Source organism: Leuciscus leuciscus (assembly GCF_965113295.1).
Source record: "Leuciscus leuciscus genome assembly, chromosome: 9".
Taxonomy (NCBI): Eukaryota; Metazoa; Chordata; class Actinopteri; order Cypriniformes; family Leuciscidae; genus Leuciscus; species Leuciscus leuciscus.
In genome coordinates, this window is record NC_138733.1 from 15783767 (window position 1) to 15800007 (window position 16241).

At 36.0% G+C, this 16241-nt stretch overlaps 1 protein-coding gene across 1 annotated transcript in view; it reads left to right on the forward strand.

The window, feature by feature from the left end:
- Positions 1–12297, forward strand: part of nectin3a (nectin cell adhesion molecule 3a) — a 35746-nt gene extending 23449 nt beyond the window's left edge. The window contains exons 3-6 of the mRNA XM_082179791.1: positions 1873–2172; positions 4245–4362; positions 5118–5269; positions 8706–12297. Coding sequence (XP_082035917.1) covers positions 1873–2172; positions 4245–4362; positions 5118–5269; positions 8706–9352 — 1217 coding nt within the window. The 3' untranslated portion in view covers positions 9353–12297. The remainder of the gene's footprint in view (positions 1–1872; positions 2173–4244; positions 4363–5117; positions 5270–8705) is intronic.
- The last annotated feature ends 3944 nt before the right edge of the window (positions 12298–16241 follow it).

Consider the following 16241-nt stretch of genomic DNA (forward strand, 5'->3'; position numbering starts at 1 on the left):
GTAAATCAAAAATGTGTCAGATTTGTATGCCGTGTGATTTCTGCATCCATTAATGGTGAGACTCACTCAAAGACCTATAAATGCATTATAATGTCAATATTGCATCATGATGCAATATAATATTGTAGTTTATATGTTTATTATATAGTTTTTAAAAAAATATGTTTAATATATAGTTATTCAAATCTGTTGTGATTATTATCACTTGTCAATTAAAAAATAATTGTATTTGTAAAAAATGTTTACTATATAAAATAAAACAGAAATGTATATATGTATCGGTTTACACAGTTGGCAATGGTAATCCTGATGCATTTAAATAAGACTATAAGATCTTCTAATTTCATGTAATAATGAACAATGTATGATATCACATTGAGTACCTTATAAACATACCAGAGTAAGGTGTTATATGCATGTGTCTTGCTAGACCAGTTATATGGGCCACATTTATAAGGTCCTGTAAACATCCTAAAAAAAAACAACAACAAAAAACGAGTTGAGCAGAAAATCTAAATTGAACACTGTCTTGTAGTGTGAATGCAACCTTTGAGGTGAGTGGTGGTCTAATGTTTATATAATTTTTTTCAGAAATAAAAATAGTTGAAATTGAGTCAGTTGTTTTAATTCAGCAAGTGTGGGGTTTTATTGCACAGGGCAGCTGAACAAATCATGGCAGCAAAACATTTCACAATGATTGATTCTGCTGTAATACACAATGTGTATATCCTTTTGTTCACTGTAAATCCATGTAGACTCTCTCAGTAATATTAAGACACTAATATGCCACTTATCTGTAGAGACAGAAGCCACTCAGATGCACTCAGTGATGTTGTGGTACTTCTACTCAATAATTTTAGATCATCTATTTTTAATGTGAATTTGTGGGGTTGGGGTAATCAATCAATTCTGAGTGTACAAAGGCCTCTTTCCACCCTTTACATTACTTTTTTTCCCCTTCCTTATTTATTCATCTTGTTGTATATCATCCTGTAGATTCAATAGCAATAACACATTTTGAACAGTTCTTCCTGATCCTTTCATATTTTTATTATTTATTTATTTCTTGTTTTCTTGAGATGTCCATTTAGAGTAATCTTGTAGTCAAGGTCTGTAATAAATAATACAAATATTGATTCATTTTATTTAACTTTCTTTCAAATGTATTTTCTATCCAGTACCATTCAAAAGTTTAGGGTTGGTTAGATTTTTGTGTGTGTGTGTTTTATGTATTATAATCAAAAGTACAGTAAAAACAGTAATATTGTGAAATATTATTACAATTTAAAATAACTGTTTTCTATTTGAACATATTTTTAAATATTATTTATTCCTGTGATTCAAAGTGGAATTTTCAGCATAACTCCAGTCTTCAGTGTCACATGATCCTTCAGAAATCATTCTAACATGCTGATTTGCTGCTCAAGAAACATTTCTTATTATCAATGTTGAAGACTGTTGTGATGCTTAATATTTTCATGGAAACCTTCAAAAGAATGGCATTTGAAATAAAACATTTTGTAACATTATAAAGGTCTTCACTATCAATTTTAATTAATTTCATTGGTCCTTGCTTAATAAAATTATTATTATTTATTTATTTATTTTAATCTTACTGACCTCAAAATTTTGAATGCTAGCGTATTAATAAAAATAAATATATTTTGTTTAATTCTCACCAATATGTAAAAAGTAGAACAACAGTTTTTATCAAATATATATGCATATTATATAATATGCATTATATTATGTATTAAAATATGTTTAAAAAAAATATCAAAACAGTTAGAAATATGAAAGCCTGTTGGCGTTGTTTAGTTTAGAGTTTACTGTTCAGTTTTGTTTCATCTCTTTCTCTTTTTTTCCCTTTAGTGGAGCCAAAGGTCTATGTGTCTCCTGGCTCCTTGTCTCTGCTGGCTGGAGATGATGAAACACTGGTGGCGACATGTACAGCTGAAAGGGGTCGCCCAGCGGCAGAGGTGTTCTGGGAATCAGACCTACCGGGTCAGACATCAGTCGTCTCGCGTGAGGAGCCTGAAGGCACTACCACCACTTTAGTACACTACATCTTGGCCCCCACCCGGGATGCATTTGGCCGTTCTCTCAGCTGCATTGTTCGTCACCCAGCCCTATCCAAAGATTTCCGCATTCCCTACAAGCTCAATGTGTTTTGTGAGTGTGAATAGCTTTTATTGACGTTCTCACTTTCCTCCTGTTTTGTATTTCAAGAGTTCCATGGGTTTTCTGTACGTTACAATGAGCACTGATAGCTCACTTTTGCCACTCTCAATATAGGAGTTATTTGAATGCCTTAATTCTCAATTCGCTTTCCTTTGGCATCTTGAACTGTTGGCTGCTGTCTGTTCGAACAGCGTGCAGCTTAATGGAGGCGCTTTATGAAATATTGATCTGAGCACAGCAAGGGCAGCAACAGGAACGGAAATACAAGAGGGAGAGTTCGTACTGACAGAGAGAGGCTTTAGTACTTAATAAATCACAAATTGCCTTCCAAAGTGTTTGAAAGTGAGAAAACTACTTTTGAGCTTTACAACCTCATACATGTATTAATACTAATGGTTTAATCATAGACAGAGCTGACCATGCAAAATTTAGATTTCCAGTAACAATATCTAATATATCACAACACAATATATTTACTTGAAGGAACATTTTAAGATAGTAAGTCTTGTTCAAAACATAAATCTTACATAAATATGGTGATATCTATGCTTAAAATAAGAGCAAAACAATTTGATATTGTGGCAAGAAATCAAAATTTAATGCAAGATATATATTTTTATATAATAAAAGTCTTAACATCTTATGCAATTATTCTTGTTTATATTCAGTATTTTACTGAAAAAGATGAAAAGGTCTTATTTAGATAATTAATTTATTTGCAATGTAGTGTTTAAATGTTCAACTGTGGTTTACATTGTTCAATAAGAAAGAAAGTATAACACTGCTCATGTTGATATGAATTTGATCATGTTGGTGTTATATAGACTGCTGGGGTGAATCTCAAGGCTCTCTGACTGTTTCACTCCTGAATCTTCTCTCAATATTACACGTCAGTTTATTTTCTTTGCCACAGCTAAGCCTCAGTATCCTGAGGTTTTGTGTAATTGAGTTAGCTAATCACGTCTCCCCTTGCTGTTTCTGGGACTCAAGTCCAAAGCGTGAGAATGGTGTCATGCTCAATTTTAATGTCTCATTAAAATAATTGTATAGTTGTATTGCTTGGAAATAAAAAAATCCTACAGAAAACAAAGTTTTAACCTTTAATATTGTAGTAATGGACCAACTTGGGGTTTCCTGTATAGTTTACAGCATTATATTTTTCCTTAAAGGGTTAGTTCACCCAAAAGTGAAAGTTCTGTAATTTACTCACCGTCATGTCGTTCCAAACCCATAAGATTTTCGTTCATCTTCGTAATACAAATTAAGATATTTTAATGAAATCTGAGATTTCTGTCCCTCCATGGACAGTCCACACAACTACCACTTTGACGCTTCAAAAATTTCATAAGGAGATACTGTTTCACTAATCCATATGAATTGAGTGGTTTAGTCTAAATTTCCGCTTTATATGATGAACAGATTTCATTTAGGCTTTTATTCACATATCACATTCATCAAGGCACACATAAGATATGGTAAATGGAAGCTTATGCTTGCTTGAAGTGCGAGAAAAGAACCAATGAGGTTCATTCTCGTGTGTCAAGCAGGTTCGGTTGAGCTTCTGTTCATGTTTGCTGATCAATGTTTATATGTGAATAAAATCCTAAATTCAATCTGTTCATCATATAAAGAGTCTCTTCAAAAAATGTGGACTAAACCGTAAAGTGGTAGTTGTGTCAATGGAGGGACAGAAATCTCTCAGTTTCTCACTTTTGTTTCTAAGATGAACGAAAGTCTTAGGTTTTTGGAACGACATGTTGGGTGACTAAACGATTACTTTTTTTTTTCTTTTTTGGGGGGGGGGGAACTTACCCTTTTAAAAATTTTACATGCATTGTACCTGATATATAGGAATTGAATCTAATCGAAATCGAATCAAGAAGAAATATGTCTCAATACCCAGCCTTAAAAAATATCCTCTTTTGTGTTCTGTGGAAGAAAGAAAAGGATTTAAATTTTGCTAAGCACTATATATTTTTATGGCAAGGTGATATTCATGTTCTGCCTTTTAATTTTATGCAACACTGAATTTTTAATAAACAACCATTTAAATTATGTTACAGTTGCTCCAGATATTACTGTGATGGGCCAGGAGGACGTATGGTACGTGGGACAAAAAAATGTACAGCTGGATTGTAGAGCCAGTGCCAACCCACCTGCTCTGTTGTACCTCTGGACCAGGTCTGTGCTCTCATCTACACTACATTATAATCTTATTAGACATGTCAATTCAATGGTAAAATCGAGCTGTGGTTGTAGATGAGAATAAAGGCCCCGATAAGCTCACGGCAAAGTAATTTTTTGCATTTTGCTTAGGGGGAAAGAGAAGTTCGAAATACTGTATACTGTTAGTGAACAGCCCACGCTGCTGAGAATGACATTTTGATGAATATGTAAAATATGTGCTTCATGCTTTCTTCTAAATATCAAAATGAACACACAACAAAAATGACAGCGGTGTCGTGTTACATTTATTTAAATAGCACTTTATACAATAGATTACTTTAAAGAAAGCAGCTTTAAAAAAACGTGTCAGTGTCTCTTTCAATTAGAATTAAAACTCTAATTTCCACTATAAAGCAGCTCTCCAGTTCGTTCATGTTTTTACTCGTGTCTGACCTCGGCGGACTGAACAGAAGAAATGAGCCAGAGAAGATTTCCATGTCAAAGAAGGTAGAGCCTCAGAGCCACACCTACCTATTACTAAATCGCCACAGACCAAGGGTAGTTTGAAGGTGTTTTCAAGTCAGAGCGAACTTTTCAGAAAGTATGCTTTGGAAAACTGTTGGCAAACTTTGTTTTGGTCTGATTTTGCTCTAAATAATGTCACACAAGTTATTTCAGGGCCTTCAAAGGTTGCCTCAGGGTGACTTCCTTCTGCAAAACTTGTTGTCAACAAGCTCTAAACTGATAATCTGTCTTTTGTCACTCCGCAGGCTGGACGCACCAATGCCTGCAGGTGTGGACACATCTAATGGCAGCCTACTGTTTACTCGTCCTTTAAAGTCGAGCGACTCCGGACAATACAGGTGTGAAGTTCGGAATGATGTTGGGCAGAGCTTTCAGGATGTACGCTTCTTGGTACTAGGTGAGAATTTCTTGTAACCTTTCAACTCCACACATACAAGTGATGATGTTTAGTCCATGAGGGGCTGAAGTTTGAGGATGGATCACTGGGTGATAAATTATATCCTGACATTTACTCTTCCCTCTTGAAATACACACCATTCAAAGTTAACCACACAGTTATTTACTCAAGGGAGGCATTGAGGCATAAACAAGAGACCAAGTTGCTGACTCGGTAAAGCTGGATAAAAATGACGAGGTTGACAGACACTGTTTTTATGTGCACCACACACATAGTTCTCCATAGTGCATGAAAGAATTTACTCAATTGATATTTAGCTTGCTATTAAAATGTTAAAGGTTTAGTTCTGTGTGTAATTTCTCACCCTCATGTTGTTCCAACCCCGTAAGACTTTCGTTCATCTTCGGAACACAAATTAAGATATTTCTGATGAAATCTGAGAGCTGGATCACTCCTTCATAAGCTGCTAGGTAATTTCATCTGCCGGCCCAGAAAAGTTATTAAAGATATCGTTAAAATAGTCCAAGTGACTACAGTGGCTCAACCTTAAGTTTATCAAGCGTCGAGAATACTTTTTGTGTGCAAAAATAAATAAAATAACAACTTTATTTAACTATTAATCTTCTTCCGTGTGGGCCTCTGACATGAGTTCAAGAGAGCACCATGACGCATGCGTGAGAACTGAGAAAATGACACTCACGATCATTTGATGGAAAAGTGTGAAAGGTAAGCCATTCATTTTGCGGCATTGGTTAAGGCACTTTTACGTTTTCTTGTTGGTTTCGAAGATGAACGAAAGTCTTACGGGGTTGGACCAACATGAGGGTGAGTAATTACTGACAACTTTTTTGGGTGAACTAACTCTTTAAGTTAGTAGTACACAAATAAAATGAGTAAAATAAATGTATGATTTCATTGAATAATAGAGTGCTACAGGAATAAGTTTTTAAAAACCCAGAAATAAGCATTTTTGCACATCCAGTTCACCATTGGGACTCTTGTGATCTTGCAAATATTCTAACTAAAAGTTTTTACTTAAAAATGTATAAAAGTTGTGATCATTTGTGAAAATGATCTTGATGAACGAAACATTTAAGAACATAAACTTTTGTTGGTTTACACAACTTACTTTCTGCAATAATCCAAAAGCCAGTTTTTGTACGGGAACTAGGGTGATGCTAAATTCCAGGTTGGCTTATAAAATGATGTCATCTCTGCTGCACATAGTTTTTGATTGATTTCTTTCACTTTGTCTACCTTCTTGGATTTATTTTTTCACTAAACTGTTGCAGTGCATCCTGGTAATTCTGGAACAGCTTTTGGAAAACCTGTGTTTGACATTGTGTTGTTTCATAGTGTGTGTTCATTGAGTCTGTATTTCCTGTTATTGAATAGGCGAACTCCTGAATCTCTTGTTGAAAATACCATTTAAAAGAAAGAAGGAAAGAAAAAAGCTGTTAGAGTGTGCCAGAAGCGTCTACATTTGGCCTGTGAGGTTTCAGCAATGACGTAAATAAAGTTGGATCAAACTCGCAGCAGTTTCAGTTCAATCCAATATATGCCACTGTGCTTTTTACCACATATTTGGCTCTTCCTCGGGCAGCAAAACATGAGGAAACTTTATCATGTAGCTCAGGGATGGGTAACTTCAGTCCTGCAGAGTTTAGCTCCAACCCTGATAAAAACTCACCTGCCTGTAGCTTTCTACTAATCCTGAAGCCCTTGATTAGCTGGTTCTGGTGTGTTTGATTAGGGAGCTAAACTCTCCTGGACCGAAGTTGCCCATCCCTGATGTAGCTCTTGTCTTGTGGTGAAGTCATAATCCAAATAGTGTGGCAGGTTTTCGTCTGCAGTGGTGCACAAACATGGATGTCGGAAGGACAAAGAAAAACTAAATGATATAGGGAAAATCAGGAACTGGGCTCCTGTTTTTTGAAGAAGTTTCTAGTGACTTTCTTAAAATGAATGTTGTCCCTAGTTGACGTCCCATACAGGAAATGGAAAGGAAACACCAAATAGTTCCACGTTTATACCAGCCAAAAGAGAAATATTTTTAACATCCACTCCCTTTTTAATGTCCCCAGAAAATCTTGATGTACCAGTCTTTAAATCTTGTTCATTCTTACAGGCCTCCAAATCCAAATGATTGTGCCCTTTGGTGCCTGAACCTGCCGTTACATCAGCAGGATTTCGTTTTTCCTCTTTATGATTGCAAGTTCTGTCCTTTTATCTTGAAAGATAACCTTTAAATCACCACCTTCCTCTAAAGCACCTTTTCCTTGGACCTAACAGAGATTTGTTATCATATTGGTTAATCTTGGATATATTTCCCTTATTTGTACATTTTTCTTGGTTTTGTTGTCATCTATTTAGTTAAATTGGATTTCACAACATAATTTCATAATACAAATAAATGTAATCTTTAGAAAATCTCAAACTGAATATCTTAGTCTTAAAAACTGAATATTTTTCATACTGTACATGATGATGTTGTGATGCCTAAGATTTAAAGTAATTATTTTTAGTTTTTAGAGTTTTATTTATCTATTCAGAGAAAATCTAATACGTTTTAATATCAGCTTGTGAGTACGGGACAGAAAGAATTTTAAAATTGGTGTTGTAAGCATGTAACCTATTTTTGTTTTTATATTTTTTTTCTATATAGGAGTCAGGCACACAGTACACAATTATGAAGAAACTAGATACAGCCAATCCAGCTGACTTACTATAAATGTAACCATAAATTTGTAGTAATATAGTAATAGTAATATATCTTTATTGTCCACCGAGGTGGAGAATTGTCTTTGGCTCACCAGCCATTAGAATATGTGTACAAGCAGTAATGAGAAACAAAGACATAAAACATACAGATTCACATTACATAAAAATAAAAAATTAAAACAAATAGATAAATAATCACATTTCATGCCATAATCATTTGGATTATCAGTCACTTGCAGAGTTGAGAATTTTAACAGCATTTGGAATGAAAGACCTATATATACACAGACGGGGCTGAAAAGGGAAAGAGGCACATCTGGGGAGGCAATCAAACACATTTTAATTTGCTAGAGGGATTCTGTAGCATCTACCTGATTTCAGGGGCTGTAATACCAACAGAACCAAAACATACAGAATTAAAAAAATAATACAACCAAACATGGTACAGTACAGTGTAATAGCAGCATCTGTTCTGACATCTATTATATGATTCCTAATTCTCTGGCTCCACAAATTCCCTCCATTTTCTCCATAAATTAACCTAATTCAAGATGTTTTAATGTAATTTTACTTCTCAGCTAAATTTATTTAGTTTTAATAGTATACATTTAATAGCGGCCTATCATTACTGGCCAGAATTTTCTTCAAAAACTTGCCTCTAATGATCTATTTCTTTGTCTGTATTTTAACATTTGTCCATATTTCGCCCTCTCAGAGCCGCCACCGACCACTGCAGCCCCTACCACCACCACCACCACCACTACCAAGTCCATCCTGCCTGGCACCGGCTTAACCATCACAGCTTCTATCAATCAGCGTGCCCACTTCACCTCCCCGACTCAGGCCTCTCCGCCGGACAGCAGTCTGGGCACTATTGTGGGCGGTGCTGTCGGTGGGATCCTGATCCTGGTGTTGCTGATGGCACTGGCGGGAGCTTTCTACATGCGTCAACGCCGAACATTCAGAGGAGACTACTACACCAAGCAGTACATCGGCCCATCAGACATGCAAAAAGAGTCTCAACTGGATGTACTTCAACCCCATGAGCTTCACGACGTGTACGGAGGCGACTCGGGCAATGGCAGCCAGGATTTGAAGCCCAAACCAGAAGGAGACATTATCTATCCCGATTATCCCAATGACCACAAAGACATGGAGGCCTGGAGTGACAATCTCAGCCTTAAGAGAGAGGACACGTATTACTCCGACCACCACAACCATCATAACGTGAACCCCAGCGGGCCGCCTCTACACAATGGCTCCCCTTACCTGCAGGACGAGTGCTACGACAACGGCACAGACAGCGACTACGTGTCTCACGTGGATGGATCTGTGATTTCACGCAGGGAATGGTATGTTTGAAAAGGCAGGGGAACTTTTACTGGACAACAATAATTTAAAAGTCAGCGGAGGAAGCGTTATTTAACTCAGCAGAGTGAGATAAAGTGTACATTTAAATGTATTTTATGTATTCTCCAGACTCGGTTTACGATTTCATCCTCACGTTGTACGCGTAGCAAACGGCTGTAATTTACTGCAGATATGTTCTGAATGGTTTTCGTTCGGTGGACTGCTGTGATTTCAGGATGTAAAGGGAGAGGTTTACATGGTTTATGATCACAGGGTGGATTTACACAAAGAAAACAAGTCTGCTAAAATTAAGCTACACTGTGTGCGTAACCATTCCCGTTACCACATTGCACATAACTGTTAGCTTTAAAACCAGGTGCAGCGTATTCTTAGTTCTTTCCTTTCTTTTTTTATTATTAAATATATATGTATATGACTTCTCCAGTGTAGGAGCAAAACATCACTTTAGTTTCACATGAAGAGTCACAGAACCTGACTCAAAAGTCTTGAGTCTTATGTTTTGACTGCAGGGAATTTTATTTTATTTTTTAATCAGTATTTTGGTCTAGTATTTTAGGAAAAATGTCATTAAAATAAGATACATTTTCTTGAAGCAAAAATATTGCACAAAGAATATTTAAATATTACATTTGGTGTTCCAGAGAAGAAGATTTGTTATTGTTATTGTTTTTGTTGTTATTAATATTGATTTGAGCATAAATCAAATTTTGGTAGGTTTTTGTTTAAAACAAGAATTTAAAAAACAGTGGCATAAGAAAAATGAACGTCATTCAAGATGTATTGTGCGAATTTTACTTCTCAGCTAAATTTTCATATATTTAATATATTAATAATATTAATATTGTAATAAATATAAATATCTTTATTCTGTTTATGATATTTTTGCTTTTCAAGAAAATGCATCTTACTGTAAAGAATATTCCAAAATGTACTTTTAGTGTTCCATGGAAGAAAGTTAAAACAAGAAAAAAATGCCAATGAATAAGTTCAATACCTATTATTCTAATTTTGCTTCTCAGCTAAATGTATTCAATATATTCGTATTATATCATAATAAATTATATAAATATACTTAAAATAAGACATTTTTTGAGAAACAAAATTTCGTAATACGACAAAGAATCTTCAAACATTTACTTTTGATTTTACATGGAAGAAAGTTTTGATTGTTATTATTATGATTATTCTCCTTGTTTTAATCATAAACAATTTTTTTTAGGTTCATGTTTAAAAAAAGATGCCAGTGGAATAAGAAAAATGAACTTTATTCAAGATGTATTATCCAAATTTTACTTAGCTAAATTTAATGTATTAAGATCTGTAAATATTTTTACTGAAAAAATGACAAACATACTGATTAGCAAACATTTTTGCTGTGTATGCATAAAAATACAGCATGTTTCACTCAACTCAACACATGCAGTTTAATTTTAGCCCAGCTCGTCTATATTTTGACATATTTCATCACACACCCCTCTTACGGCAGTGTCTTTTTCATTAATGGATAAGTTAGAGAGCAATGGAAGGAGTCTGCTTCATGTGGTTGTGCTGAGGACCTGTCACAGGCTGATGGGGGGTTGACGTTCGCCACGACAGATCAAAAGGACCACCGTTCGCCCCTGTGGTTTTTACCGAAGCCTTGTGGCCTTTGCCAATTTAGTTCACTCCTTTTAATTTTATGCTGATTTCTTTTTTTTCTCCATCTCTCCACCCTTGCTACTCATACACTCCCATCTCTGTGTCGAGAGCTTCGGATTTCCCAGAATAAACCGTCTGGCGCATTGCAGACATGTGCCACATGGGCTTCCATAGCATGCTTTACCTCAAAGATCGAACTTTGTAATTAATATTTTCTGCTCTCTTGCAAACAGACCTCGTTTCATTCCATCTTAGAGTTGTGCTAAGCATCTGTTCGCAAGCACGCAAGGTTGTTTTTCTCCACAAGTCTCAATGGTCACACGTTGCATGCCTTTTGAAAAAGATATGGCAGTTGCTAACGCCTGGATTCATTGTTCATAAATCAGCTGCAGTGTTGCTACAGCTGTGGTACAGTCTGTTTTGAGTTTAAGACTAATCTTTTTTTTGTTCAACAAATTGGGCTGCTTCTCATCTTTAAATTAATGGGGCAGTTATTTGTATCACTAATTATCAAAAAGATAGTCTTGACTCTTCTTTAAAAGAATCTTGAGTCTAGTATTTTCGTTATTTTAATTGCCTTTTTTCTCATTTCATTCAGAAATAATTTTCAAACACAAAAAAACTTTTTAGTAAAAATTCTTGACTCTTGCATGCGTGTTTAATGTAACACAATTTCATGAAGTTACAAATGGCAAAACTGAGTGAAAGTTGGCGGTTTGGTTATAAGGTTCAATTTCTAGCTTTCTCCTTATATATTTACAAGCATAGTGCCTTTGGACGCATCAGATAAAAGCATCAGATATTTATTCTCTCACCATTCAATGACACGCTTTTGTCTTCTGTATTCCCGAAGTGTTATTTGTGTTTCCCACTATTACTGTATTTTCAGAATTTTTTATTTTTTTTGCCTTTCTTTAACAAGATGACTCTTGGTGCAAACTCACTGGAAATTTACAACAGTAGCACTTGCAAGTGTTACAGAGGCCAGTTGTGGTATATAATATTTTTTTTGTACATATTCTGGCAGGAGATATTTGTCTATGGAATAAACATATTTTTATATGAGGCCAGAACATTAAGCAGAGGATGTTCATGCTTAGTTAACGTGCTTTTTATCTTCTCATGTTAGTTTTTTTTTTTTATATTTAGTTCTCAGGAGTTTGAAAAATTATTTTGTACATATTAGAGTTATACAAATGATTGATGACTTGTAAATCATTTTGGAAATGAGGGACAGACATTGCTTTGTTTTTGATGCCTTCTGTTTATAATAAAAAAGTTCTCTTGAACATGTCAAAGCGTTTGTGTGGCGTGTAACACTAATACTGTGAAAATATGTGATACAATGTGTTTATACTTTGATCCATCTTGGCCACTGTCATTATTTACGTACTTTCATACAATTCCAAGTAATTTACTTTTTCTATGCAACACAAAAGGAGATGTTCGGCACAATGTGCAAGGTGCTCTTTTCTAAACAATAACAGGAAATGGGGATGTTAAAAATGCACCATTATAGTAGTCCATGCTAACTATTCCAAGCGCTCTGAACTTTGTGTGAGGAATACATCAAATTTCATTATTCACACTCATAGCTTGCTACATATCTTGAGGTGTCAAGTGCGAATGAGATTGAAAGCTACAATACTGCAAAAAGATATTTTCATGAAATCTGAGCTTTCTGTCCCTCCACTGAAAGTCCACGCAACTACCACTTTGACACTTTGAAAAGTTCATAAAGAGATCGTAAAACTAATCCATATGAATTGAGCAGTTTAGTCCAAATTTTCTGAAGATACACAATCACTTTATATGATGAACAGATTAAATGTAGGCTTTTATTCACATATAAACATTCATCAAGGCACACATCCGTTGTGGTAAACGGAAGCTTATGCTTGCTTGATGTGTGAGAACCAGTGAGGTTCATTCTCGTGTGTTATGCAGCATGTTTGAGCTTCAGCAAGAACCAGTGAGGTTCATTCTCGTGTGTTATGCAGCATGTTTGAGCTTCAGCAAGAACCAGTGAGGTTCATTCTCGTGTGTTATGCAGCATGTTTGAGCTTCAGCAAGAACCAGTGAGGTTCATTCTCGTGTGTTATGCAGCATGTTTGAGCTTCAGCAAGAACCAGTGAGGTTCATTCTCGTGTGTTATGCAGCATGTTTGAGCTTCAGCAAGAACCAGTGAGGTTCATTCTCGTGTGTTATGCAGCATGTTTGAGCTTCAGCAAGAACCAGTGAGGTTCATTCTCGTGTGTTATGCAGCATGTTTGAGCTTCAGCAAGAACCAGTGAGGTTCATTCTCCTGTTACGCAGCACGTTTGAGCTTCAGCAAGAACCAGTGAGGTTCATTCTCCTGTTACGCAGCACGTTTGAGCTTCAGCAAGAACCAATGTGGTTAATTCTCGTGTTAATGCATCACGTTTGAGCTTCCCCAAGAACCAATGAGGTTCATTCTCATATGTTACGCAACACGTTTAAGCTTCAGCAAGCAAGCAATCAAGCAATCTTAAATTCAAGATAGAATCTATTCCAATAACATTTTATGCAGTGTTGCAGAGTAAATTGATCTAGTTTTAAAGATTATTTTATTATTTTAAGAAATTTAACAATGAACGAAGATATTCAGCAAATAACTTATTGATAGCTCGTCACTTTTTCAGAATGAAAAAGAACAGTTTGTACTTTCTCATTTTGTGTTCAGTTGAAGAATTAAAATTATGCAGGTTGGAAATGAGAGTGTTGGCAGAATTTTCATATTGGATGAACCATCTCTTTAAATGTTGTCAATATACCAGATAAAGCTGTTGGAGACAGTGAGGTCCAATCAGTCACGGACACCAACTATGCGCTTTTTTGCCATCGATTTGTACCATTTATGTCAGCAGAATGTTATGTACCTTTGAAAGGATTAAGGGGCATTTATATTTTCGAATACCAACAAAAGTCTTTTGTTCTTCACTGCAAAGTTGGACCTGATTAGATTTAAAAACTGAACTGACCCAAAAGCCACATCCCCAAAGCCCCATGCAAAAGAACGCTTCACACCTGTGATTATTGGCTACTGACCCGACAAATCACCCTCCATTAGGTCCAACTCAGCACCCTCTCCATCACTGGGGAGGGAAATAGATTTTTGGCAATGAGAGGTAATCGATCACATCAGCACAGCCCTGATACATCATGCTGTCTATTCTTCTCTGTATTGACCAACCACACAAAAACACAGACACAACCCACACACAACGTCAGCCCTGGATCTGCCCCACCGCTACAGTCTTGAGTATTTCTCCCTGCTGCTGATTGATCCTGTAATGTGATCCTGGTAAAATGAGACCCCCAGAAGCCTTGGCCTTATTCCAGTTGCCTTTGCCAACATCTTTTGTAGTAATTTACATTAGGTGAGACTTTAATCCAAAGTTACCTATATTTCAAAATAAAGTAATTTAAAGTTAAAGTTGACATCAAATTCATCCTTGTGGTTAATCAGCAGCTTCAAAGTTTTTCCAGGGAAAGTTACAGGAGGTAAGCAGACAGTCACCCTCATGTCCTACCCGCTGTCTTGCTTTCAACACTCAAGTGGCTTTAGTGTCTTCTCTACAGCGGGACAGCTTTTGTGCTGTCGTGTTGTTTCACCGCAGTGGCCCCAATCTCATCCATCACTGCTTTCAGCAGCACGTTTGTCCAGTTTGAGTATAAATATCTCTCTGCTTGTGGCCTCAAGTTACCTTCTCACTTCTTCTCTAATTTCAGCTATCTTTCATTATCACCTCCTCTATGTTTTACACTTAACACATCTAAAAATACAAATAAAAATGAAAATGACTAAATCTGTGTCAGTCTCTCTCTCACACACACACACACACACAAGTTAACATAACTAATGTTAATTTTATGTTTAGGGTAGTGACCAAGAAAATGTCACTTTTTTCAAAATCTCAAAACTAATCTTGAGATTTAAAGTCAGATTCTGAATCCCAGATTTTCAGTGTGGTCTATTGGGCCCCACTGTATCTTCACTCAAAGGATCAGTGTATCAGGGTCTTTTTCACCATGCGCTCCTGTAAGTACTTAAGTGTTGTTCAAATTTTCTCAGGTCAGAATTTGGGACTCCCACTGGGTTCCAGTAGCTTGGATTTAAAGGTTATAGAGCAGACTACACTCATTCTTGTTATTCTTAGAAAAAATGAGCACAAGATCACACCATTGTTGGCTAATGAACACAACCCAAGCATTGGGGAGTTCACATCAAAGGCCACAACTGACACAGCAGAACACACAAATTGTCTGAGCTCATGGATTTGGAAATAATGAAATGCTTCAGAGGGTGAGAGAGTGGGTGATAGTTAAAACACAAAGTGGGGTCCCGTGGAAAGAATGCCTTATGTGATTTTGGTTGGAAAATTCATCCAGAAAACTAAATAGAGTTACACTCTACCTCTGTCTTGAAAAAGTGTTCCCCATGGGTCAATGCTTTGCGTCTGATAATGTGAGTGACTCTGGAGGTAAATGCGGGAATGTGGGGGGTTTGAAGAGGTTCTTCTTGCATCAGCAGAAAAATGCTGTCTCCATAGAAACTTGGCTTGCTGCACTCTGTGAATGAGGACAAGTCATTGAGCAAGACAGGCCTCTCCAATATTTACCAAATGACTCCCACGACTGTTTGTTGTTTAGAGTTTCTTCACTGAGAGAGAAAAAGCAGCCAGTTGCATGCTCATAAACGTAAAAAAAAAAATATATATATTAAAAATGTATCTACAGTGAAGAATTAGCAGCCGTTTACCGTAACCTTTGTATTAAATATATCTCTCTCGGTGTGTGTGTGTGTGTGTGTGTGTGTGTGTGTGTGTGTGTGTGTATATATATATATATATATATATATATATATATAGACTAATTACAATTAACTAAACTAATCTCTTGTAGCATTTGTTTATATTTTCATTATTTGTTTTATAACACATTTAAAGAGTACTATGTGTAACTTTGACTATCCAGATTTATCCTAAATATTTGCACGGACAATCAAATGAGACTTGGCATGTTTGAATTACTTGAAATTGCTTTCTAAATGAGCCATTTTATATACCGAAACTTAATGAATACAAGGCTACAAAAACCTGTTGTTTTTTTTAACCCCAGTGAGACTGAAAACAAAGACGATGAATGGGTTACGTTCCGTCATTGCATTGCTTTCTGGAGGTTTTTCAGGTTTTTCAGGTTTTTCAGGGTGAAGATAAAA